At 58.8% G+C, this 26,706-nt stretch overlaps 1 protein-coding gene across 11 annotated transcripts in view; it reads left to right on the forward strand.

The window, feature by feature from the left end:
• RALGDS (ral guanine nucleotide dissociation stimulator) overlaps positions 1-26,706 on the forward strand; it is a 50,983-nt gene that overhangs the window by 10,773 nt on the left and 13,504 nt on the right. For 5 of the 11 annotated variants that reach the window (XM_034929380.3, XM_034929386.3, XM_034929382.3 and 2 more), the window contains exons 1-2: positions 1,799-9,252; positions 25,939-26,049. In XM_034929380.3, the coding sequence (XP_034785271.1) occupies positions 8,944-9,252; positions 25,939-26,049 (420 nt within the window). In that variant the 5' untranslated portion in view covers positions 1,799-8,943. Of the gene's footprint in view, positions 1-1,798; positions 9,253-16,812; positions 17,127-25,938; positions 26,050-26,706 lie in introns of those variants that run through there. The other 6 variants (XM_034929383.3, XM_034929384.3, XM_034929381.3 and 3 more) reach the window with 3 other exon arrangements.

Genomic DNA, 26,706 nt, shown 5'->3' on the forward strand with positions numbered 1-26,706 from the left:
GAGAGGCCCTTGAGCCTCGCCTTCCAGGGGAGAAGCCAAGGAAGGAGCCAAGCCCAGGGGTTAACGGGACAGTGGGTGGCAGGAGGGTGGGACACAGCAGTGTCCCTCAGACCCAGGGCCCTAGAGTCCCAAGGGATTGCGCTTCTCTAGCCCTGGGGAACTTCTTGCAGGCAAAGGACTGTGAGAAAGAGGGCAGCGGGCACCAGCCCTGCCACCTCCTGGCAGCCAGCCAAGGCCCTGTGCCCTCTCCAGAGGCCAGGGCAGCTTAGGAGGTTCCCTTCGGAAACAGTAGCCCCACTTCCCAGGCCCTCAGCCCCTTCAGGCAGGCGGCAGGCTGGTGGCGGCACCGGGCACACAGTGTCCCTGGCACGGCAGGCAGCCTCCCAACCACAAGGGCCCGTTTGTCCTGGTTCCCCTGGCCCGAGTGCACTGGGCGACCAGGGCCTGCTGGACACAGGGGCCTGAATGTGGGCTCAGCCCCCATCCCCCATCCTCACCAGCCACGGCTGTGCCTTGGAGAGGGGTCTCTTTGCCCACACCAGAGCAACTTCTACTTACCTGTGAACAGAGACCCATTCCCCAAGAATTGTTCCTGGGCCAGGAATTTAGGAAGGGAAAATCCCCTAGGTTAAACCAGGGCCAACCTGACCACCTACCACCGCCTCCACCGTCCCAGGGCAGGCTGGCTTCTGGGAAACTCCAGGGCCCTGCTTCTAAGATAAAGGGCTCTTGCTTCCCAGAAAGCCTGGCTGCCTTCCTCCTCGCTCTTCCCCCGCCTGGCTTGCCTCTGCCTCTCTTCTCAGCCTGGTTCCTGGGGGGAAAGCACTTTAATGGGAGGGAGCCAGGTGAGCAGAGGCGGCCCCGCCCTTCCCTGGCCCTCCGCCCCCCTGCCCTCCCTCAGGCTCCTCTCTAGCCTCATCACCTCTTCCAAGGAGCTCTCCTGGTGATCTTCCCACAAGAACCTCCGAATATTTTAGAGTCTGGCCCGTCGAGCTCACTTGTTCATCTAGGCATTTATGGAGAGCCGGCTGTGTGCTAGATGCTGTTCCAGGCATCAGGACCCTGGGGAACAGAGTCCCTGCTCTCAAGGAGCTTACAAACTCCCCGCCATGGGGGGCATGAAAGGACCCCGTGGTAGGTGAATTGTGTTGTTTTGTTTTGAGACGAAGTCTTGCTCTGTCGCCCAGGCTGGAGTGCAGTGGCACGATCTCAGCTCACTGCAACCTTTACCTCCCGGGTTCAAGCGGTTCTCCCGCTTCAGCCTCCCGAGTAGCTGGGACTACAGGCGCACCACCACACCCGTCTATTTTTTGTATTTTTAGTAGAGATGGGGTTTTACCGTGTTGGCCAGGCTGGTCTCAAACTCCTGAGCTCAAGTGATCCGCCCGCCTCGGCCTCCCAAAGTGCTGGGATTACAGGCGTAAGCCACCACGCCCAGCCTTGTTTTGTTTTTTGAGACGAAGTCTTGCTCTGTCGCCTAGGCTGGAGTATGCAGTGGTGCTATCTCAGCTCACTGCAACCTCCACCTCCTGGATTTAAGCCAGTCTCCTGCCTCAGCCTCCTGAGTAGCTGGGATTACAGGCACGCACCACCATGCCCAGCTAGTTTTTTTGTTTGTTTGTTTTTGAGATGGAGTCTTGCTCTGTCGCCCAGGCTGGAGTGCAGTGGCACGATCTTGGTCACTGCAACCTCTGCCTCCCAGGTTCAAGCAATTCTCTGCCTCAGCCTCCCGAGTAGCTGGGGTTACAGGCGCCGCCACCACGCCTGGCTAATTTTTGTATTTTTTGTAGAAACAGGGTTTCACCATGTTAGCCAGGCTGGTCTTGAACTCCTGACCTCATGATCCACCCGCCTCGGCCTCCCAAAGTGCTGGGATTACAGGCGTGAGCCACCGCACCCGAGCTAGTTTTTTTGTATTTTTAGTAGATGCAGGGTTTCACCACATTGACCAGGCTGGTCTCGAACTCCTGAGCTCAAGTGATTCACTTGCCTTGGCCTCCCAAAGTGCTGGGATTACAGGCGTGAGCCACCGCGCCCGGCCAAGGTGAAATGTTTTAATGTCCCTCCTTCCATCCATACCCGCGCTGCCCCCTCAGCCCTCCTGGCCTGTCTGCAGTTGTAGCACCTGCTCCTGCCCCATGGGCCCCATCAGCCTTCCCTGTTCTGTTTTTGCCTTCTGGAGCATTCTTATTTTCAAAAATGCATTTTACTTATTATGACCCAGGCCAAAGGTGATTTTTATGTTTTGTGTTTTTCCCTGGTCTATTGCTGGCACTTGAATAGTGCCCGGCACCTAGTAGGTGTTCAGTAAATTCGCGTGGTCTGGCTGTGTGAATATAGTTGTGCCCCGGGCCCTCTCTGTGGTCTGCAGACAGTGCAGGCTACAAACTCTGTTACTGATCCTCATCTCCTTCAGTAGAGAAATGGACATTGTTTAGAAACTCTATGGCAGTTGACATTGCTGCAACATTTCAGCTGCATTTTCCAGAAGTATCAGCTGGCCTTGAATTCAAAATAAGAACTCTGGTTCTTCCCTGCAGAGGATGCCACCTTGGGGTGCCGTTTTTTGACACGGAGCATGTGCCAGGCCCTATCTTGAGTGCTTCCCATCCAGTGTTTCATTTCAGCATGCAGTCTTTTTGAGGCAGAGATGTTCCCTGTTGATGGGCTAGAACCAAGGCTCAGCAAGGGAAAGGAACCTGCCTGGCTCACCCAGCTCCACCCAGCCAGGAAGTGACAGGATGAGGGTTTGGCCCAAGACTCCTGACACTGTAGGCCCCAGCTCCCAGCCACTGCTTGGATCCTTACAGTTAGACGTTGGGTTCCTCCTGGAGCTGGACCTGGGGGCAGGCAGGGTTGGGGAGGGGAGCTGCGGTGCCCTTGGCAGGGCTGGGTCCTGCTGGGCTCAAAGCCAATGGGAGTGGCTGGGGCAGGGCCTGGATTCTTGGCTCCTCAGCTTCTTGGCAACCTGCGTGACTCAGTGGGCTGGTAATAGGGGCCGGCGGGCAGGCAGCCAGTGCAGGGGAGCCCTGCAGTGGGTGAATCAGCCAGTTGCTGAATTACTGTCCTGCCTGGGGTGGTGCCAAGCCCCAACTGCCAAAATAAGCACAGCCCCTCTTTGCCTCTCTCCCCACTCCAGGGTGGCCCACCTTCCACATGCCTTGGCAGGTGTGTCCTGTGGCTCTGCTGCTCCTGGGAGTCCCCGGGTCTCCCTAGCCTGGAGCAGGGGAAAGGGCCTCCCCACTGGGGTGTGCAGCCTTCCACAAGTCATTCTGTGGCTCTGCCTCCCCACCACACACAGGGGCCCTCCTGTGAACTGGAGGTCATTGAGATACTTGCACCCTGAACTTAGAAGGGCACCGTGAGGATAAAATCACCTTTGACTCTTTATGAAGAGTCATAAAGAGTCTTCCTGCTAGGAGTTTGCAGGAAGGAGTGACTGGGAGCGCAAACCTGAGAGTTAGACAGGATTGGAAGCCCTGCTCTGCTGTGTGGCTTTGGATGACCTTTGTGCCATCTCTGAGCTTTGTCCTCAAACTCACCTGCAAAACCTGCCTCACATATCATGATGGTGAAATGATACCCGCATTGGCATGGCAGTGCGTAGTAGAAATTATCAGAGGGTTGTTGACTCTGGTTTAGGCGCCAGGTTGGAGGCAGCAGTGATCAGCAGAAATGGAAGTCAGAGTCCCCAGCCTAGGCCTCCTACAGGGGACAGACCACCCACCCCAGGGACAGGGTCCCAGCAGCGTCAAGTCTGTGTGCTGCCTGGAACAAATCTACTTGTGATCCTTAATTTGGAACAGAATAGAGGAAAGCAAGCAGCCTTGGGGGCCGGACTTACACCCTGCCTTGGCACTAACACGCTGTGTGACATCAGGCAAGTTGTTCGCCCTCTCTGGGCCTCAGTTTTCTCAGTTTTACAACAGAGATGATGACTGTGGCTTCATCCTTCTGGCAGAGGCTGTCTGGAAAAGTGCTTTGTCCCCACTGAGGTGTGCTAAAGGTGGCGCCAGACTAGGCTCTAGGGTATGAAGGGGTGTCAGGAGTTGATCCTGCCTCCCAGGCTTCTGAACGTGGCAAGAATTTGCCTCCGGGCTGCACGGTGACAGGTGTCAGTGATGCCCCCGTCCCTGGGAGTCTCCTAGTCAGAGCCAAAGAGGGAGGGGATGCCAGGCATAGGTGCAGCCTCCAGGGGCAGGATCTGTCTCCTGCACGACCACAGCATCACTACCTAGCAGAGCTGGCTGGGCCCGAATGTGTGTTGAGCGACTTGACGGGGCCTCAGGTTCCCAGAAGCCAGGGGGAGGGGAGCTGGAGTGTCCCCCAAGCTGGACTCCGAGTCTGGCCAGCAGCTCCCTGAGTCAAGTTAGCAGCAGGAAAGAGGAGCAAAAGCCAGGCCTCGGCCTCTGCTATCTGCTTCCTGGACAGGATGTGGTGCCGAGTAAACAGCTTCGCGAGGAGTCACTGCTCTGGCTCTGAGTCACAGCTCCTAGCGACAGCTGCACAGTGTTTGTAAACAATGGGCCTCGCACCCGGCCAGGGCCTGCCCCTACCTAGAAAGGTGCCTGTGGGTTGGGTTTTGCTAGCCTGGGCTTGTGTGTGTGGCCAGGTGCATTATCCCAGGCCACCCGGCGTGCTGGGCAGAGCATCGTGGGACCACTGGTAGGTCGTGTGTCCTAGGAGAAGCCTGGGGTCAGGGTCGTCGTAAGCTTCATGCACAGTAGCTGGAAATGTTTGTGCCATGTATGGCCCTCACTAGGCCCAGCTCCTGAAGGCAGCCAGAGTTGGGGTGGGGAGGCTGCAGGTGGAGCTCCTCCAACAGGCCTCACCCCCAGGCCCCAGCGCCTCGGCTGTCCATGGCAGTCTTCGTTCCAGGCAGTGACAGTGATGTGGCGCGTCACGTGGCGGCCTGGCCAGCAGGGAACAAAGACCCTGCTCTCTCCCAGGCTGGCGGCAGGGCCAGGGACCACGTGGGTGGGAGGAGGGGTGCATGGCCCTGCTGCTCCCCTCCTGCCAGCACCACCTCCTCGGGACTCCTGCATTTCTGCGTGGCAGCTGGTGCTGCTCCTCCTGCAGCCTGACTGTGTCAGCAGTCCCTCGATGGCCTTTCCAGCAAGCTCAGTGCCCACTGCCCCGGGTAGCCCTGCCCACCCTGGCTCCGAAAGGAGGAGCCCCAGGATTAGGCCCTGAGGCCAGGCTGACCTGTGCTGGAGGTGGGGGCAGGGGAGATATGGGGGTAACAGGCTTGGGAAGCTGGGCTGGAGTGGGCTATTCAAGAATAGCGCAGAAAGCTTGTGTGAGAGATGCAAGGCCCTGCAGAGGGCCTGGTACCCGGGAGCTGCTTGTCCAAGCAAAGGCATTAGCTCACAAACACACCAGCAGGGTGGCCTGGTTCCCTGCCACTTCCCTACTGGTCCCCCACCCCCACTATGAAAGTTGAGTGCTTCTGGCCAGGCACGGTGGCTCACGCCTGTAATCCCAGCATTTTGGGAGGCCAAGGCGGGCGGATCTCAACGTCAGGAGTTTGAGACCATCCTGGCCAACATGTAAAACCCCATCTCTACTAAAAATACAAAAATTAGCTGGGCTTGGTGCCGCATGCCTGTTATCCCAGCTACTCAGGAGGCTGAGACAGGAGACTCGCTTGAACCCGGGAGTCGGAGGTTGCAGTGAGCTGAGATGGCGCCACTGCACTCCAGCCTGGGTGACAGAGCGAGACTCCGTCTCAAACAAAAAAAAAAAGAAAAAAAGAAAGTTGAACGCTTCTTTCCAGGGCCTCTTTAAGCCCCCACCCAACCAAACATGCACACACTGTAGGAAACACCTTCTCGGCCACTGAGCCCTTCTACGGGGCTGGGCTGCGAGGTCACACTTTGCAGACAAGGAAACCGAGGCTCAGGGAAAGCCCTCCCCACCCCCTCAAACCATGTGGTAAGCTCCCTGTTAAACCTGGAGTGGCAGCCGAACCACACCACACAATGCCCACAGTCACATGGCCAGGCAGTCAGCAACACCGGGGTGAGAGGCCGAGGCTGGGGACAGTCTCGGATCCCTGCTCAGATACCAACCCCTGCCGCCTGCCTCACCCAGATCCTGCCTGTCTGCACAGGGCGTCTCTCCCGTTAATAGTGTGTACCCAGACAGTGACCTCTTCGCTGGTCCCCTCTCCCGGGACCGGGCCTGCCTTGCAGTACCCATCTGTGTGTGCTTCTACATCAGCAAACATTTCCAAGCTATCTGCTAGGATCCAGTTACAAGCCACACTCTGAGCACTGGGCAGACCCCGGACTGCCATCTGGACCTTGCTGTCAGGGATGGAGTCAGGCTATGGCACTCCTGGCACAGGGGCAGCATCCACCAACATTGATCAAATGTCTGTTATGTGCCTGGCACCGGGGCAGGCATGTAACCCTGTGGCACCTGAACTCCTCAATCCCCGCTGGAGATGATCATTGCACATCGGCCAAGCACAGCCATGAGCCGAGCCCATGCTGAGTTCTTGTGGAATCCTCCAGCGCCCTTGTGCCCATTTTATAAGGAGCAAACTGAGGCCCAGAGATGCTAAATCATTGGCCCAGGGTTCCAGAGTCCCTGGGGATCAGAATTTCAGTCCTGGGCTGACCAATTCACAGCCTGGTTGGCTCTACTGTTCCTCGAAGGTCAAGGTTGAGTCACTGTGCGCAAGAGAGGCCAGTGGTGATGCCTGACTTTCCCAGGGGACAGGGCCTTGGAGCCTGGCACAGAGGAGGAAGTGTGCCAGATGAAAAAGAACAGGGAATGGGTGGCTGGGGCAGGGATGGTGTTGCTGCATTAAGACAGGGGTGTTGGAGAAGGCTGCTCTGACTGGGGGCCGAGTCCTGAGACCAAGGGGGAAGAACATGGTTCCCAGCAGAGGACGCTGGCAGCTGGAGTTAGTAGGAGGGGGCTGTGGGCAGGTGAGGACTTGGGATTCTCTTCTGGGTGGGACAGAAATGGTGGAGGGATTTTAGTGGAGGTGACTTGTTCTGGCCACAGGGTGAGTACAGGGAGGTAGGTTTCAGGGCCCCCCTGAAACCCTCTAGCTCCATTTCTCTGATGCTCCCCCACCCCAGCCCAGCCCACCGCCACATGCCCACCCACATCCCCTGAGAGTCCCCACCCTGAGGGTGGCAGAGCTCCCAGGCCCTGAACTGTCTGCTCAGTTGGGTCCCCTAAGGCCCACAAAGCCACCGGAAGAGGATGTGAGATGCTCAGAGGAGCAGGGCTGGGAGCGAGGTGCTGCTGGGGCAGTGTCTGGGCGGGAAGCCGGGCCCCAGGGCCTGATGTGCCTGTGGGGACACTCCACAGCCCCTGCCCACACCCTCTCCTCCCCGCCTCTGCTGTTCTGCTCCCTGCCCTGTGCCCTCCACTTGCAGCCAGGGACTGGGCATCCACCCGGCCAGGGTCCCAGCAAGGTAAGGAAGTAGCTGAGACTCTTGTCCTCTGACTTCGCCCTGGCATCTCTGGGCTTTGGGGTTGGGGCTCTGAGTGTTCTGGCCCCCAGGTCAGGATGGAAGGAGCGTCTGCAAGCTTTGCAGAGCAGCTGGACAGACACTTTTCCTGTGAGATCTTGGGCAAGTCCCTGCTCTCTCTGGGGCTGTCTTTCCACTTGTCAGACAGGTGTGTTGGATGCGTCCGATGGCTTCCAATGTCTGGTTTGCAGCAAAATGAGAAAAACAGGGACAGGGACAAGGTAGTAAGTTGTGTTGTTGTGGTGGTGGTGGTGGTTGTTTACAACGCCAGTAGTCACTCTAGTAAATTATTCTAAAAGCCAAATGTACTCATTTCAAGCCTGCCCTTCTTTCTGATGGCAGCCCTTTCTTGTTACCTTTGGTGGTGTTTTTTCTGAATGGTGGGAGTAGTGGTAGTAATATTATTATTTTTTACCACCCTACTTAATGAAACAAACCATTGGCAACCCCTACCCCTGCGCCCAATTAAAATGAAATCTTGTGGCCGGGTGCGGTGGCTCACGCCTGTAATCTTACCACTTTGGGAGGCCAAGGCAGGTGGATCACCTGAGGTCAGGAGTTCGAACCAGCCTGGCCAACATGGCAAAACCCCATCTCTAATAAAAATACAAAAAAATTAGCCAAGTGGCTGAGTGTGGTGGCTCACGCCTGTAATCCCAGCACTTTGGGAGGCTGAGGCAGGCATATCACGAGGTCAGGAGTTTGAGACCAGCCTGGCCAATGTAGTGAAGCCCCATCTCTACTAAAAATACAAAAATTAGCCATGTGTGGTGGCATGCGCGTGTAGTCCCAGCTACTCGGGAGGCTGAGGCAGGAGAATCGCTTGAACCCGGGAGGCAGAGGTGCAGTGAGCCGAGACCATGCCACCGCACTCCAGCCTGGGTGACAGAGTGAGACGATGTCTCAAAAAAAAAAATTAGCCGAGCATGGTGGCATGTGCCTGTAATCCCAGATACCTGGGAGGCTGAGGCAGAAGAATCACTTGAACCTGGAGGCAGAGGTTATAGTGAGCCGAGGTTGCACCACTGCACTCCAGCCTGGGCGACAGAGCGAGATTCCATCTCAGGAAAAAAAAAAAAAAGAAGAAGAAGAAAGGAAATCTCGTGCCTGGGTGCCAGGGATGGAAGAGCTCAGGTCTAGGGGGTAGGGAAGCCTTCCAGAACAAGTGAGTGGGGTCTCCTGCCTGCCTCCCAGTGCCTCTGGCTAGACTCACATCCGCCTGGTGGCTCTGCTGACCGAACCCTGTTTTGATTTGGTTACTTGTATCTATCACCTTCCTGGCTCTGTGTGGTGGTTTCCAGGCCCCTGACACAGGGGGAATGGGAGTGGGGACTTGGAGAATTAAGGGAGAAAGCTAGGCTAGCTTGGGGCAGCCTCTCCACTCATCCTCGGCTGGCCCACGGCCTGGTACGAGCGGGAATTCCTGGCCCTGCCTGTCACAGCAGCAGGTATGACAGCCACGCGGGTGACACCAGGCCCAGGCACTCGGGTGCTCCACTCCACTAGGGCACGCAGGCGACGAGCACACTGGCAGAGGGCCTCCCGCAGGGCCCACTCCCCACCTGGCTCTCACCCCACCATGGCCCGGGAAGCAGGCCAGGTTTGTGCCAGGCCCGCCGTGCCCAGGGGGAGGAAGGGCTCTGTGTTCTTTGCCTGTGTCTCTGTGGTGACCGCCAGGAGAAGGGCCATCGCCCGTCGTGCTGCTCTCCAAAGCCCGACACCTTGGCTGGCACCTCTGCCAGCACCGGCCACCACCGAGGTGAGTTTCCAGGGCAACCAGTGCCTCTGCCGGGGAGGGGCTGGGTGGGTCACCGCCGAGCCCCAGGCATGGGAGTTGCTTTCCCAGGACTCCCTTTCTTCCCTGCCAGAACTGGTTGGAGGAGTTTGGAACTCACAGGGGAGTCTTCATCTCCCATCTCGGGTATGAGAGAGGAGACTGGGGGTCTGCGCTGCTGCTGGTGCCCGTGTGCACACGCTTGGCCTCCCCAGCTGCCCCCAGCCCCACGGGTCAGTCCAGGGTGGCTGCGGGCTGTCCTGGCAGCTCCATCCAGAGGGTGCTTCTTGGATTACCAAGGACTTCTGTGCACTGCTTCACTGTCTGCTCCCCTGAGAAGCCTGAGAGCCTGGTGCTATGACGGTTACTGTCCCCATTTTACTGATGGAGAAACTGAGGCCCCAGGAGGTGAAACTAAGGCTAGGAAGACACAGAGCAGGCACTGGAACCTGAATCTGCACTCCAGATCTTAAAAGAGTTCCCCAAACCCACAGGAAAGAATGGCCCCTTGGGGCTGGCTCATCCCAAGGCCCCCTGTGCTGTGACATTTCCAGCTGGCACTTTGTGGAGCATTTCCAAGGAGTCCGGGGCCAGGATGGCGGCTGACCACCCTCCAGGAGGGGAGATCATGGATGCCGGGGCCCCTCGGGGTGTGATGTGCCCCACCTATCACAGCTGTGGGATAGACGTCTCTGCCTTGTGATCAGGGCCCCTGGGCTTGGGGATAGGTACTAGGCTGAGACTATGGGACCCTCTGGGCCTTTGGTCCCTTCCTCAGCCAGGTGTGCCCAGCGCCCCCCGCAGCCCCTCTGCGCCCTGTCTCCTCGCTTCTGTCTGCCTGCTGCCTCCCTCTCCCGCTGTGGTCCTCCGGCTCACTTTTGGGTCTTGGGTTCAGTTTCCCTCTATGTCTTCCTCTCTCCTCTGCTTCCCTCCACTTCGGCCTGTCACATGTTGAATTGGTGGCCCCTCGGGGGTGGCAGTGACTCCTCACGGTGCCAGGCAGCAAGCACTGCAGGAGTGGGAGACAGCTGTCCGAGCGGCCCCCGATTTGCAGCCCATGGATGCATTTGTTCCTCTGCGTGCCTCCCCCTCAATATGCCGGGGGTGTACCCATTTCCAGGGGATGACAGCAGGGCCCCACAGCGAGCCCCAGGCTGATCTGGAGCCCTCTGCATCCCCGTCCAGGGCCGTTTGCACTGCTCCCGGCATCGGCACACCTTGTTCCGGTTGTGCTGGGACAGCAGCGCCCCGTGAGGTCAGAGGGTTGCTGTCACATCTGCCACCCAGTGTGGTCTCCTGGAGATTTCAGTGGTTCGGTGCTTCGCTTCTCACCTGGCCAGCTCTGAGTTCAGCCTCTCGCCTGTGGGGACCCCTGCATCCTGGGGGCAGAAGGAGGAGGAAGAAGCCACCAGAGGTTGCCAGGAAGCCAGTGGCAGGGGAGGTGGGGCTGAGCCAGGCCCGCCCGCTGTGCCGGGAGTTCCCACGCGTGGTCCAGCTGCATCACCTCCTGCCAAGGTGTGTGCTCACCCGCCCACAGAGGGCCACCCCAGGACCTAGGCAGGCTAGGAATGGTGACGTCAGTGTTGGGAAATGACCAAGGAGCGTGTCCAGGCCTCACCCTTTTCATGTCCTCCCCAGGCTCTAAATATAGATCACAAGAGACAGAAAGGGGTCAGTGACCTCCACCTGCCCAACAGGAGGTGACAGGTTTTCCACCAGGGCCTGACCTGAGTCAGGGTACCTGGCTGCCATTCCTCCCGGCCTTGGCCAAGCCCAGGTTGGAAAAGGTGATGGCCAAAGGCCACAGTCGCCCAGACACTGCCCTGTGCCCAGTTCCTGCTCTGAACTGCTGTGTGTCCGGCAGCCCCCAGAACTGCACCCCAGGCCCAAAGCCCACTGTCTGGGGCCCTGCGTTAAGGCAGGCCTGGGTCCCGACTTGAAGGTCCACAGGGGCAGCTTTTATGATCTGCCTCTCAGGTACCAGCCAAGGATGTACTGGCCAAGGAATGGGTGGAAGGAGGGACGCACCAGCCAGACAGAAGGGGCGGCATGAAGAAGGAGCTGCAGCAGTTCTGCTGAGAGGGAACCTGGAGTGGGGAGCTGGGGCCACACCAAGCCAGTGGTCTTCTGCCTGAGGGCAGTGGGGGGCTTCGCGGGATCAAGACCCCACTGGCCGCGGTGTCTGGGTATGGGAGCAGGGAGAAGAGGGACCACAGAGATTCAGCCTGAACACACCTTTTCCCTAAACGAGACAGCTGCTCAGGGGCCGGAGAGTGACGTAAGATGCCCAGGGAATCTCTCCTCGCCTCCGTCTGCCTGCTGCCTCCCTCTCCCGCTGTCCCTCGCTGTGGTCCTCAGGCTCACTCTTGGTTCTTGGGCTCAGTTTCCATCTGTGTGTCCCCCTCCGTCTCTTCCTCCTCTGCTTCCCTCCACTTCGGGTTGTCACATGTTGAATTGGTGGCCCCTCCGGGGTGGCAGTGACTCCCCAGAGTGTCGGGCACTGGGCACTGCGGGAGTGGGGGACAGTTGTCAGAGCGATCCCCACACATGCCCTGGCTACAGGGGGCAGCTGCAGTCAGCTTCCAGCAGCACTTGGGAACACAGACCCGGTGTGGTCAGGTCACCCAGAGTTACAGGAGAAGAGGGAAATGTGGGTTTTTATGTGAAGTCACCTGACCTTTTACTGTTGGCTTAAAACTTTAAAAACACTTCGCAAGCCAAACAAAACACACGCGTGGGCGGGATCTGGCTGCCAGCTGTCAGTTCACAGCCTGCCTTTTAAAGTTCCTCTGCGAGCAGCGTCCCGACTTCCGAAAGGTCTGTGCAGCCGTGCTCTCCAGGGGCTTGTGGTTGTAGCCCCCAAGGAAAGGCAGGTGCACGTCCCGGGGGGGAGGTTGGGAACCTGGGAAGGCTAGGTGGGGGTGTGGGGGGGCGTGAGCTGGGGCAGGAGGGAGGAAGGGATCGACGCCGATTCCTAAGAACCCCCCACTTCCGGGCAGTGCTTAGTGATCTCGAGAGTCCTTACTTCCTCCCAGCAGAGGCTCCAACCGCCAAGCACAGGGTTGTCATTGGCCTTGAGTGTCAAACCCACCCAAGTTCACCTGGACTGCCCCCAGCCACCTCTGATAGCCCCATGTGGGCATCCGGACTAGAGTTCTAGCTGCCCACGGCCTCAGTCCCCACAGCAGAGCCCCCAACCCCTTTTGTAGTGAAGATGCCATCAGTGACCCCTGTGCCCACAGAGAGTAATACAGGAAACGGTGAGCCTAGCAGGAGTCACTGCCCGGGGTCAGAAGTTTGTAGCCCTCTCTGGAGGACTGCTGGGAGCCTCAGAGGCATGAGAGGGTGAGTCTCAAGCTGTGTCCTTTTTCTTCTTTTTTTGAGACGGAGTCTTGCTTTGTCGCCCAGGCTGGAGTGCGGTGGTGCAATCTCGGCTCACTGCAACCTCCACCTCCCAGGTTCAAGCGATTCTCCTGCCTCAGCCTCCCAAGTAGCTGGGATTACAGGCACGCATCACCATGCCAGGCTAATTTTTTTTGTATTTTTAGTAGAGACGAGGTTTTACCACGTTGGCCAGGCTGGTCTTGAACTCCTGACCTCAAGTGATCCACCCAGCTCAACCTCCCAAAGTGCTGGAATTACAGGCGTGAGCCACTGCGTCTGGCCATTTTTCTTCTTATAACTTTTATTACGGATAATTCCAAATAGACACAAAAATAGAGAAAATGGCATAAAGACCCCCAGCTTTCACGACCATCGGTGCAGGGCCACTCTTGTTCACCTCTCACTGCCCCACTCCCTGCCCGCCCCTGGAGATGTTTACATGAATCCCAGGCATGTGATGCCATCCACAGATAGCCCAAGATGTAACTCTACTAGTGACGGCAACACCATTCTCACACCTAAAAAGATGTCTAATGTCATCCAATATGTAGCAGTGTTCAGACAATCCACGTCTTATAGTTGTTTTTTTTAAACAGTTGTCCTGCTGACATCATGATCCAAAATCCACACATTGCGTTTGTTAGATGTCTCTGACCCTTCTTGTAGTCTAGCTTCCGCTTTCTTTTTCCTCTGAAATGTATTTGTTGAGGAAACTGGGTTGTTTGTCCGACAGAGGTTCCCAGAGCCTGGATTTGTGGATTGCACCCTTGTGGTGTGTTGAACATGTTCCTCTGTCCCCTGTAATCCCACAAATGGCAGTTATATGCAGAGGCCTGCCTTGATTTAGGTTTGGGTTTTGAGGAGAACACTGTGAGTGGTGCTGCGTTCCTCCACTGGTGACACACGCTGTCCCAGGATGGCCTTGCCCTTGGTTAGGGTGTCCCCACAGCTTGCAGGAGGCACAGGAGGCCTCAGGAGAGGGTCTTGCATGCAGGAGGTGTCCCATGAATGCCAACCCCAGTTGCTAACAGTGTGAGGCAGAATCAGGCCCACCCGATCTGAGGGCATTGGGCAACACATCCTGTGCAGGGAACTTTATCTGTGCCTTCATTAGGGGGGCATGTGTACCTGTGTTTCTGTCTCTATGTGTGTGTATCTGTGTCTATGTCTCTATATCTGTGTGTCTGTGTCTGTGTCTATCTCAAACTTGTTTTTTCCCTTTTTGTGGAGAATGGGGTCTTGCTATGTTGCCCAGGCTGGTCTCCAATTTCTGGGCTCAAGAAATCCTGCCTCTGCCTCCCTAAGCTCTGGGTTACAGGCATGAGCCACCACGCCCAGCCTCTGTGTCTGTCTCTATGTCTCTGAGTAGGTATGTCTCTGTCTGTGTGTGTCTATCTCTGCCTGTGTCTCTGTTCCAATGTCTCTGTGTGTGTGTCTCCGTCTCTAAATGTGTGTGCCTGTGTCTGTCTCTGTGCGTCTGTGTCTCTGTGTCTGTCTCTATGTGTGTGTGTGTGTGCCTGTGTCTCTGTCTCTATGTGTCTCTGTGGGTCTGTGTGTGTGTGTCTGTGTCTCTGTCTCTATGTATGTGTCTCTGTGCGTGCATCTCTGTGTATCTTTGTGTCTCTGTGTGTGTGTGTGTCTGTGTCTCTGTCTCTATGTGTGTGTCTCTGTGTGTGCATCTCTGTGTATCTTTGTGTCTGTCTGTGTCTGTGTGTGTGTGTCTCATGTACAGCCAGAGCAGTGATCAGGCTTCCCAGAAGTTGGGAGGGGAGTCCCAAAGGTAGGGGAACAAGGCAGGAAGAGGAGCTTTGTAAAAACAGACACCGGCCAGAGGGACTGGCTAAGTAATGCCCTCCCCCGCCCTGGCTCCTGTAGATGATATAGTCAGATGGGAGGGAGCCAGGCCAGCCGCGTTGGGGGGTTTAGTGTGATGAATTCTTTACTCTTCACCTCTCCAGCCTCCTTGGGGCCACCCCTCGCCTTAGCACCCAGGACCTTCAAGGCCAGAATAGTGGTGATTCCTCTATGTCCTCATGAGTCACTTGTCCTTCTGGGCTATAAAATGGGTGGGCGCTTGTTCCCAGGCGCATCACTCAGCGAAGGAGATAAAGAGAGCAGAGGAGATAAAGTCAGTGGCAGGCAGCTTCTGGACTTTCAGTTTCTGGAGGCATTGGGAGCTTGGCCCCAGAAGAAAGGGATGGGAGGAGGAGCTTAGGGCCAGAGGGCAATGTCTTGGTCACCTCTTTGTGGCCCTGTGGGGACCTCCTGCCTCTAAATACGCCTCACCCACATTACCCTCCCTGGCCAAATGGCTTGGAGGCTTCCTAAACAGCCTCTAGGGATCTCCATCCCAAATCAAATCTACCCATCTTGCTTCTTAAAAAAAAAAACAAAAACAGGCTGGGCGTAGTGCTCCTGCCTGTAATCCCAGCTCTTTGGGAGGCCGAGGCAAGCGGTTCACTTGAGGTCAGGAGTTCAAGATCAGCCTGGCCAACATGGTGAAACCCTGTCTCTACGAAAAATACAGAACTAGCTGGGCATAGTGGCAGGTGCCTGTAATCCCAGCTCCTCGAGAGGCTGAGGCAGGAAAATCACTTGAACCCAAGAGGCGGAGGCTGCAGTGAGCCGAGATCACACCACTGCACTCCAGCCTGGGTGACAGAGTAAGACTGTCTCAAAAACCAAATCAAAAACAGCATTTATCACATAGAGCTGATTATTAAAATACTGATTTTAGAAATTAGAAATTCAGAGAAGTAAAATGAAAACCAGTAGAGCTTCCACCCAGCTGCAACTTACCACCATAATTTTTGTGAAGTAGGCCCTTCTAGTCGTGTGCACATGGGGGTCTTGTTCTGAACGGATGACCTGCCGCCTCACTCCAGTCACAGTGGAAGTGTTTCGTGGGTGTCTGAGGATTGGCACTTGGGAAGGGGGCAAGATGTGCTCGTGGAATGTGCTGTCTGGTCCCGCCCTCTCAGTTTACAGATGGAGAAACTGAGGCCCAATGGTACGGACCAGACCTGGGGAGGTTGGCATGGCCAGGGCTGCTGGCAGCAATTGCTGGCCTCCGTGAAGACTGAAGGCTGAGGCCAGGGCAGGCCCAGTGATGGGTGAGGCATGAGGAAGGGTCCCATTCATTCATCCATTCTCCTGGCCCTGCTGTTAAGCCCCAGGCTGTCTTCCTTCCTCACTGGCTTCCAGAAAGAGTAGTTGAGGATCTCCCTGTCCCTGCTTCCCCTTCAGCCCCAGCAGCCCCACTTCCACCCTGAGACCAGGGATGTCCAAGCGACAAGCAGCCCCAGCTGACAGGCCACGCAGCCATGTGCTCTGCCCAGCGTTGTCACTCTTGATGCCTTCCTCCTTGTCAGATGCCTCTCAGCCCCAACCTTGGTGCCTTCCGCTCTCCCCCACCTCCCTGGCTTCCCCTCCTCTGAGGGTGTCTGTAAGGGGATAGTGTGGGGCTTTGCCCCAAAAATGGTAGGGCCCCACTCTCTGACCCTTTCCCCCACTGCACACACAGCCCCACACTCAGGATTTCCAATTGCACTGACAGGGTCACTGAACACATGGTCAGCCTCTCCAAACTCCGCCTGAGCCTGTAGTCAGGTGCAGGTGCAGGTGCTGAGTGCTTTATGTCCATTACGTAATGTCATCCTCCCCGCAACTGTTTGAGGAAGTCATTTTCACTACCCAGATTTTCCAGATGAAGAAACAGTGAGGCTCAGAGGGGTTAAGCAACTTGTGGAAGGCCACAGAGTTGGGGAGAGGCTTTGCTGGAATTCGGGGTAGCTGACTCCAGGGCGGCTTCCCCACACATCATCAGCACGTACACATTTCAGCCCTACGCAACACACGCACTGCAGCAGCATGACACGCAAACGGTGCCTAACCGGGGTACCCAAGGCCCCACGACACACGTGACGGCCGGTCCTCCGGGAGACCCAGCCAACGCGCACCCCTCGACCTCCCCGGCCCCGCCCTCTTTGTTCAGACCCCGCCCCTCCAGGCTCCCGGTCCCGCCCCGGGTCTGACCTCGGCGGGGGCGGGGCCGCGGGCGCGCGCACGCACGCACGCGTCCCTCGGACTCTCCGGTTCCGCCCCTCCCTGGCCCCACCCTCTTCCCCTCCGGCCCCGCCCCCAGCCTGACATCAGCAGGGCCGGGCCGCGGGCTCACAGCGGTGGCAAAGCCCAGCCGCGCGGGCCGCGCCGCCGCCCCCGCCGCGCGCCGGGCCGGCCCCGCGCCCGCGCTGCCCCGGGTCCCGCGGCCCGGCCCCCGCCGCGAGCCTTCCATGGTGCAGCGCATGTGGGCCGAGGCGGCCGGGCCTGCTGGCGGCGCCGAGCCGCTGTTTCCGGGCTCCCGGCGGAGCCGCAGCGTGTGGGACGCCGTGCGCCTGGAGGTGGGCGTCCCCGACAGCTGCCCGGTGGTGCTGCACAGCTTCACGCAGCTAGACCCCGACCTGCCGCGCCCGGAGGTGGGTGAGCTGGGGCGGTCGGGCGGGGGGTGCGTCGGAGCCTCCCCACCCGCGGCAGAGCTGGGCAGGTCGGGGCGAGCCCCGGACGGGGCCGGGCGATCCCAGCGGGCCGCCTCCCTCCTCTCTCCTCCATAGGTGGGGGTCGGGGCCTTCTGCAGAAATCAGCCAGCAGGGTGGGCAGTGGGGGCTGCCGCCGCGCCCCGTCCAACAGTAGGGACCACGGCTGGGGTTTTGAGCCCCTCAATACCGTCCCAGGGCCTGCTGTCACCAAGGCCCCTGCAGCCCAGGTGGACCTTTTTCTGCGGCACTGTCCCTGTTTACATCGGTGGCCTGTGCCTTATTTCACTCAGTTCCCACCCAGGGCCCGCAGCGCGTCGTTAGCCTTTACGATGCAGGTGTGGAACAAGTGGTCGGGAAGGCCAAATCCTAGAATCCTCAGAGGTGATGAGACCATAGGGGCCTTCCAGACAGACCCTACTTGGGGCAGATGTGGATCTGGTGACCAGGGACATCGGGGCTGCTCAGAGCGGGGTGGGGGGGTGTCGGGGGATGGGGTGGAGCAGCAGGCCTCCAACACGTGGGACCAGATGTCCTGGTGGTGAGGGGAGGAGGGTGGCCCAGGCCCAGGGCGGGCAAGACTTGTTTCTGCTTAACAGGAAAGAGTGCCAACACCCTGAATCGGTAAGGACTGGGTAGGATTCAGAGAAGGGAGTGGTGTACCTGTGATGGATGGAGGGGAGGGTGACTAGGTGAGGGCGGGGGCTTGTTTCTCGTGTGCCCTGGGTCTCTGGGTGGTGCCATCTGCCTCCCACCTGACTGCTGCTGACTACACAGCAGAGGGAGTGGAATCCAGAGACGCCCCCCTCGCCCTGCTCTGCCTGGGCACAGGGCCTGCACAGAGGCCATTCCTGGATCGGGGGCTCAGGGCCCATCAGAGCTTTGGCTGGGCTGCAGCCTTCACAGTGAACCTCCTGAGTCCCCGTGCGGCATCGTGTCGCCTTGGTGCGTCTCCAGTCGCTTCATGGCTTTAGACTGTGGCGCGTTGTGATTGCTGGCGATTGTTAGCCTGAGTCTCGTGCCTCTTGGTGTCCCGGTACCTAGACAGGGCCTGGATGAGACTTGTTTCTCCGCCCAGTGTTGGGCAGAGCTCTTGGTGGGGGAACACCCCACGCCTGAGAGACCCTTTCCTCCTGAGCTTGGCAGATGGCCGGACCAGACGTGTTCCCTCAACCCTCATCTATCCAGGGCTCTGGTCCTCATTGGCGGCTGGAGAGGGACCCCTGGGAGGGTGGGGGTGGGAGGCTGACACCAGCCCAGTGCTCATCTGGCTTTCATTACCTCTGGCAGCAGCTCGGGCTTTGTGTGCTGGGAGGGTCCGGCCGAGCGCTCACAGTGGCCGTGCAGGTTCCCTCTCTCCGTCCCTGAGGAACTGAGGGAGAGGCAGAGCTGAGCCCCACCCCTGCCTGGGGGTCTTGTCTTCCCTCTCTCTGGCCCTGGCGCTCCTCGCCCAGCCTCAGCACTGAGATCCAGACCTCAACTGCTATTTAGAAATCAAAGGGGAAGCTTCTGGCTGGGTCAGGAAAACCAGGATCCTGGCAGGAGAGGAGGCCACTGCCGGAAACTGAACACAATGACCATTTACCAAGGGCCCAAGGGAGGGGGCGGGGAAGTCCCTGTCCCTCCTGCCAACACCCCCTGTCCTGGGGCTGGTTTCCTGGTGTCTATGTGGCCTGCCAGAGCTGACGCTGCGCACTTGGTCCCTGTCCTCTCTGGAAACCACCAGACAGTTTCTGCCTTCCCCCGCATCCCTGTTTCCCTACCTAGCTTCCACCCGGTGCTTCCCTCTGGGCTGCCAGATGTCCTCACATCTGGGCTTCCGCTTATCTTCCCGATTCTAAGCCAAGCCACCAATGACCCAGCTTGGCCTGCACAGTTCTTGCTTTCTGGAGGTGACCTGGTCCGTGCCCCCATCTCTGGACAGGCTGTTGCTTTGGCCAGACAAAAAGTGCAGGTTGTGGGCCACCCCCTCACTTCATCTGCCTTAGACCAACCCTACAGAGTAGGTGCCAACACCACCTTCTAGGAAGCTAGGGGGTCAGAGGAGGGAAGTCTCTGACCTAAACACCCGTGCAGCCAGCAAGGGCCGCAGCCAGGATTTAAGCATGGGCTGTGTTCTCTGTGGCACCTACTGTGTGCAGGAGCCACCAGGAGTCAGAGGAAGCCCAGGCAGCCCAGAAGCCCTGAGGTCAGGTGAGCAGTAGGGAAGCTTATGGCTCAGAGGAAGGCAAAAGTGCTTTGGGCCACAGGACGCTGGGGAGAGCTACCTGGAGGAAGCAAGCCCAGAACTGGACCCCACAGGTTTAAGATAACAGCTAATAAGAGCCAGCAGGTTTTGGGGAGGTCCTTGGCTAAGTAATTTGCATCATCTCCTTTTGGGGTCAAGACTGTTAAGAGCTCACTTGACAGATAAAGTCACTGAGGCAACAGAGGTGAATTAGATTGCACAGAGTGACCAAGCTGGTCAGTGGCAGGGTCAGGATTCTGACCCAAGGCCTGAGGGCAGTTGCAGGTGGGCTGGAGTGAAGAGGGCTTCTCTGTATTCACAGGGAGCATCTCCCTTCAGCCTCCGGCGTCTTCCCACTGTTTGATCTCTTGATCACACTGTGTGCAGGTCTTCGGTTTAATCCCCAGGGCTCATGAGCACTTTGACACTGAAGACCCCAAGGCAAAGGGCCTGTCCCTGTGTGGGTGTGTGTCCCTGCATGCATGTGTACAGACTGTGGTCTTCCAGGAGAGCTTCCTAGGTGACTCTGAAGGGGCAGCCCCCAGGACCCTCAGGTTCCCCTCTTGCTCTACTCGGGAGGGTCCCCCAGGAGAAGAGGGGGACCAGGCTGGCTGGTCCTGGGTCTTTGTTCCTTCTCCAGGTGGGGGATGCTCAGGCATGTTGGCCTGTTTCCCGGGAGGCTCAGGAATGGCCCTGGGAGATATCAAGCTGCTCGTTGCCAGAGCTGGGGTCTGATTCTTAACCTGGAACTTGGGCATTTCCAGGACCTGTCTGCGTTGCCACTGAGAAAAGAGTGGGGAGATTTATCACTGGCCCTCTGCGGGCAGGCTCTGAACGAGCCAGTGGAGCGGTTTCAGGAAGCTGCACCCAGGCAGTCAAGGACTGGTTCCCAAGGGCTGCTGGTTGGCCGCCCAGATGGCTCCCATGGCGTGGTGCCACCATGCCGTGGCCACCCAGTCCCAGGGTTGGACTTCCAGCCTTGCAGGCCCAGAATCACTGTGTTCCCAGATATACAGCACCAGCAGAGCAGTGCTCCCCATTTGATTGTTAAAGGGCAGACACTGATGCCTGCAGCCTCATGCAGGACAAGCTGAGCTTTGAGCAGACCCAATTCTCCCAGTTCCGCACACCTTGGCTGCCCATGGGCGGGGGAGGCAGTGGGATGGCAGCCCAACAGTGGCTTGGCGGGCGGGGCAGGACACCTGCGTTGGAGGGTTTTGGCGTCTTCCTCCATGGGGAAGCTTGCATGCTTTGGCAGCCTCCCCTGCAGTCATTCCTGGAGACTTGTGTCCATCTCAACCGAGGGGCAGGGAGCCTGGGCTCTGGAGAGAAGACAGCTATGCTGGGATGCCAGCTCAGCCCCCTAGCAGATGTAGACGTGCTCCTGAGCCTCAGTTTCCTCATCTGTAAAATGGACATGATGCCAGCTCTCCTGTTAGGGTTCTGGTGAGGACCCTCGAGTTAGACAAGAGGCCTGAGGAGCAGCCTGCACAGCACTTGGCACAGTGGACAGGTAGCAGCTGCCACAATGAGGTTTTCTGATTAGGTGCCAGGGGAGCGGCCTGACCCTTCCAAGTGCCCTGGGCTCCTCGGGTGCGTCACCTGGCACCTTCAGCATGGCACTTCCCTGGCCTGGTGTCTTGCAGGCCTTTTGCCCAGGGCACGTCCACAAACCTCTCGGAGATACAGGTGCTGGAAAGCTGGCCCTGCCACCCTCCCCTGCGAATTTGCTGTGTGACCTGAGGAAATCTTTCCTGTCTCTGGCCCCTCCTCCACATCTGTGCCACAAGGGGCTGGACTCTGCTCCAAGCCTGAGACTGTGGCAGAGGGAGCACCAGGCCTGGGTGGGTCCCAACAGGCCAGGGTTCAAATCCCTGTTCTGGCGGCCACGTCCTGGCTCCTGACCTGGGCGAGTTCCTCTCAGGCTGTTTCCTTGTCCATCAGGCAGGGCGTTAGGAGGATTAAACGTGATGGGTGTCCAAAGGGCCTTGCACCCAGGAAGTGCCCGCATGTGCTGGGCACTGTAGCTGGTTAAAGTTGGGGCTGCCCTGCACCCCCTTGGGACCAGCCCACCTTCCTCCTCAGCTGCCACCAGCCACACCCCTCCTGGGCCTGGCCCTGTGTTCACCTGACTGTCAGGGGCTGGGCGTGGACAGGGACCCTGGATGCCCAAGGCTTGCGGCTGACCTGGAGGTCTGGTTCTCCCTGCTCCTGCTTGAGGCACGATTTTCCCATCAGTGAGTAGCAGGGCACAGGCCGGCAGGGAGGGTTTCTGGAGAGATGGGCCGGCCTTTGCGGGGCTCAGCACTGGTTGGTTCCCAGCCTCCACTTTCTGAGGCCAGGGAGCATCCTGGTGGGCAGGCACCGCGTGTCATCCCGGTCTGAGGCCACCTCTGTGGGCTGCCGTGCCCAGGATCAGGAGTGTGGCCCACCCACACCCCGGGCTGGCCTCCTGTCATCTTGATGCTTTGTCTGTGCGCTGGGGATCAGGGTTGGGTCCACCCACCTGGAGCTGGAGGGCAGGCCCGAGGGCAGGAGGGTCACGGACACGAGGCCCTTGCGTTCCACCTCCCTTGATGGGGCTCGTGGTCCGAGCTCATGACTTGAGAAGTCCTGGGCTCTCACCTCTGGCTCAGCCAGCACACGCCCCACCGGCTCCTGTCCTCGGGCGTGGGTCCCCACCTCTGTAGGACGGAGAAGGGCACAGCAGCGTGGGCCCCGCACTGTCGCAGGAGCCTGGGCTCTGTAGAGAGCGAGCAGCCTTCTGTGATGCGTTTTACGTTTGGCTTCTGTATTGGAGCGGAAAGCTGAAGTCAGAAAGCTGCTCCCACCCACTGGGTTTCAGGGTGACTCAGCCTCTCTTTACAGTGTCCCTCGGCTAGGTCCCTGAGCCTTAGGCAGGCCTCAGACAAGTTTCCCTCAGGTTTTTACAGCCCAGCATCCGTCGCCGGCCCCAGGGGGATGTGATGTCAGGTGTTGTCCGGTACCATGCCATCAGGTCCCAGTGCCGGTCACCGAGCTGTGTGCATTCTCTCTTGACCCCCACTGTTGCCTGTGACAGGTAGTGCTGCCCTCCCCAGATGACACACCAAGGCCAAGGGCCAGGGGCTGGGCAGAGCCAGCGAGAGACAGTGAGCTGCTGTCTGGTGGGCCAGAACTGTGAGGTGCTGGCAGGGGGGTGGCAAGCACCCCGGGGTGACCTCTGGTGACTGGGACCTGAGCAGCAGCTCAGAGGGGCTTGGGAGGTCCCCCAGGACAATCTCACGCACACGGAGGCTCTGCCGTGAGCCTTTCCACACACAGGCCCGGGGAGGACCAGGGGCGGAGCAGGCCGAGGTGCAGGCTAGAGCCCTCTCCTCACTCCGCTTCAGCCCTCAGCCAGGTCTCCTTGGGAGGGGCCGGTGAGTTCCTGGAGCCATCCATGGGGCAGGGGGCCACTAGCTACGGTTTCCAAGGAATGGCGTCTGAGTCCGGAGCTGCACCAGAAGGCTGATGCTGGGAGGAGGTGCCGTTGGCCTGAGCGGGGAGATGGCAGGGCTGGGGCAGGCCCCGTAGGGTTCCTCAAGACCCTCACTATTCTACCCATAGGGAGTCTGGGTTTGGCCTGTGGCTTCCTCCTGTCAGCCAGGGACACGGCATCCTGCTGGCCTGTCACTCTGAGAAGGCTGATCAGATGACACACTCACCAGACACCACCAGGCCCTGTTTCCCCTCCTCATCTTCAGGGCTCTGGGCTGTGTCCCTGGAGACATTGGGGTGTGGGGGCCCCTGCTCACCGGGGACCCCATGCCACCTTCACTGCACTGACCCAAATGTTAGAAGGCCAGACAGTGTGTTTACAGGCACAGCTGCCGACTGGGTCCCAGAGCCCAGGGACATCAGCATGCCTGCTAGGGGTGGGACAGGAGTGTCCCTTGAGGACACAGCCAAGCACGTGGTGTTCTTTTCTCCTCCTAGCAGTCAGCTCATAGTGGCTGCCTGGGCACCTGCCCTCAGGGGAAAGCGTTTTCTCTGCATCAGCTGTTCACTAGGCCGTTCCTGCTCCTCCTGCTCTGAGCTCCCAGCCCGGCCAGAGTGCCCTGGGGCCCAGGCGCTGCCCAGATGGGCTGTCTGCTAACAGGGTGACCTAGGGTGGCCTGTGGGTGCTGGAACCCTGCCTTTCTTGCTGCAGAGGGTCCTGGGGCAGCTGCCAGGGCTGTTGGCTGCTTTCTTTCTCTGTCCTGTGAGGGGGCAAGGGATAGAGGCCTTACTCTGCCACTTTGTTCCCAGACCCCAGGGCAGCTCTCTCTGGAGCCTGCACCTCTACCATCTGAGCAGACGGTTTAAACAGCCCCTGTACTCCACGTAGCTCTATGGTCTGGTTCCATGCCTGCTGCTGCTGTGACGGGAAGCGACCAGAGAAGACAGGCCAGCTCCACGCGGGCTAGAGCGTCTCCCCGACTGTGTGACAGGGTGGCAACTCCCTTACCCCAAGCATGCATGGCTCTCAGCGTTGGGCCTGCATCCTTCCCCACCACCCGGCTGGCAGAAGAGGGCCCCCCGGGGGTGGGGGAAGGGTGCAGGGATCACATGACACCAAGCAGGGCTGGGCCAGCTGCTGGCCTGCCAGCTCACGGAGGAGCCGCTCTCTAGACCTGCTCAGGGACAGCCGAGGCCACCTGGCTTCAGCCCCTCCTGGGGATTGGCCTGCCTGGGGACACCTCTGTCCAGCAGGCACTGATGGTGCTCAGCCAGGACCTGGGTGCTGTGCTGGGCTCCCCCAGGGTTAATGTTTAGTCCCCTGTGGTGGGCTTGTCCTGCACGAGATCTCAGAGCCACTGCCGGTGACTTGGACACTCAGGATACTGTCTGCCTCCCAGCTGGTCCAGATGTGGCTAAAATCCCTGGGAGAGAGAGAGACTCCCAGCTGAGCCAACGGCCTTCACAGGAGGCAGTCTGGGACCCCTGAGGAGGCCCAGGTGGTTGGGGGTCCTGGTCGCTGTAACCTCTAATGCTTTTCTTTTCAAAGGAACAATTTTCTAGGCAGGGGAGAGATGTGTGAGTCAGGAAAAGGGGGGTGAGCGTATGTCTCTTTTCCTGTCAGTGGAAGGGCCAGACCTCCCCTGGCGGGGCTGTTTGTGGGGTGTGGGTGTGAGTGTGCCTGTGGGTTCCCTGCTAACTTCCAAGAAATGGGGCAGGCTCTCTGTCCAGAGGCGGTGGCGGTCAGGAGCCCGGCACAATGCCCGCAGCTTTCCTGTTGTACAAAGCCCAGCGTGGGAGGCGACCTCAGGTCGGAGGAAGTGGACTTCCAGGATGCCTCCTGGGCCTCTGAGGGTGCGCAGGAGGCAGGAGGCCAGGGTCCCGTCCACAGCATGCTGGACAGTGTACCTGGCTCCTGCTGGGGTTGAGGGAAGGGCCTGAGTCAGCACTGTCTGCCAGGCCTTCTCTGAGCTCCACGCCCACCTGGGTTGGGGCATTGACTGCGCGGTTAATGACCCTGGGCCAGGCCAGTACCTCTCAGCTTCTTCCTAACCTCTGAGGTTGATGTCCTTAACCCCCCGGCTCCTCTACCCGCTGCAAGCTCATTCCGTCCCTGGACAGAGCAGGTGGCATAGGGGGCTGTGAGGCCGGGGGTAATTGTGGCTAAGTGACCTAGGCCAGCCTGCCACGTGGGGGGAGTCTGTCTCCTAAGACAACGGCCTTTCCTTACTGCCTGGGGCCAGATGCCCCCTTCCTGTTCCAGTCTAGGCCTGTGGTTTAGGGCTCTGTGGAACCCCAGCATCTGCCTGGATACCAGCACCGTCACCTCTCACACCCGTCCCCTCATGTGATGATGGTCAGGGAACTGGGAACTCCCATTGCCCAAGCAGGCACAAGGGCATGAATGAGCAGAGGGGAAGGAAGTGGCTGGGATGTGGCTGTCTGGGGTGCCCCACACCTGCCCAGACCTGGGCTGCCAACGCACCAGGGCTGGGCCCAGAGGAGCTGCGCGTTCCTGCTAGGTCAGTCAGGGCCCCCCAGGCTGGGTAGAGGAGGAGTGAGTGTGAGGATGCCCATGGGCCTCTGGCCCTGGGGAGGTAGGGGGACCTTCTCTTGGGGCATAGCCGCCTGGATGCAGTCAGCCGTGTCAGAGCCCTGGGGTCCCTGCCTCACCACTTACCCGAGGCAGCATGACCTTGGACCGGTTGTTCCTCTCTCAGCCTCCATTTACCCATCTGTGCAATGGCTGAATAACAGTCCCCTGTGTGGAAGGGGATGGCTTGAGGGTGGGTCTGTCCTGGGCAGGAGCAGAAGCCAGTTACTAGGGGATTGGAAGCCTGGTGGACTCATCATAATCACGTCCCAGGTCGTGGCTAGCCGGGTTGGGGAAGTGGAGTGCCGGGACAGTGGCCCTCGAGCTGTGATCTCATTCCACCCCAGGCTGTAGGTCTGTGCAGCCGCCAGTCTGTGCCCTATCTGGGAAACAGGTTGCACAGGTGCATCCCCCGCACGGTGGCCAGGCAGGCCCTTGACGTCCCCGCGCCCGGCTGCTGGGCGTTGTTTTCACAGAGCTCCACGCAGGAGATTGGTGAGGAGCTGATCAACGGAGTCATCTACTCCATCTCCCTGCGCAAGGTGCAGCTGCACCACGGAGGCAACAAAGGGCAGCGCTGGCTCGGGGTGAGTGCGCCCGGGGTCTCCACTAGGAGACGCAGCTGGGGATCCCTCCCAGGACTTTTTCACTTGAGGGCCCCCAGTTCTGATCCCAAAGGAAACGGCCTTCACTCCCTTCCCGACCCCCACTGTCCAGCCCAGGCTTAATCAGGTTTTCATGTTTGACCTCCCTTCCCCGGGTGTGCAGCCATCAGCCTCACCATCCTCCATGCCTTCTCCCAGATGTGCACACCATCTGGAGTAGTGAGGCTGTCTTCACCCAAGAACAAAAGGGCTTCAGGCTGTTAGGTCTCTGCAAGTTGCCATCTCCCAGAACACATCCCTGGGGTTCCTCCAGGTTGAGAGCCGGGGCCTGACTCAGCTGCGTAATATTCCAGAAGGGAGGCTGGAGCCACTGCCCCAGTTCAGCTCCTCATGGCTGTGGGGCCACTGTGAGTCCTCTGAGGACACTTCAACAGTGCTGCAGGAGCCAGGTGCAGTGGCTCATGCCTGTAATCCCAGCATTTTGGGAGGCCAAGGCAGGAGGATTGCCTAAGGTCAGGAGTTTGAGACCAGCCTGGCCCACATGGTGAAACCCCATCTCTACTAAAAATACAAAAATTAGCCAAGCATGGTGGTGTGTGCCTGTAATCCCAACTACTTGGGAGGCTGAGACATGAGAAT

This window comes from Pan paniscus, chromosome 11 (genome assembly GCF_029289425.2).
Source record: "Pan paniscus chromosome 11, NHGRI_mPanPan1-v2.0_pri, whole genome shotgun sequence".
NCBI classification, from domain to species: Eukaryota; Metazoa; Chordata; class Mammalia; order Primates; family Hominidae; genus Pan; species Pan paniscus.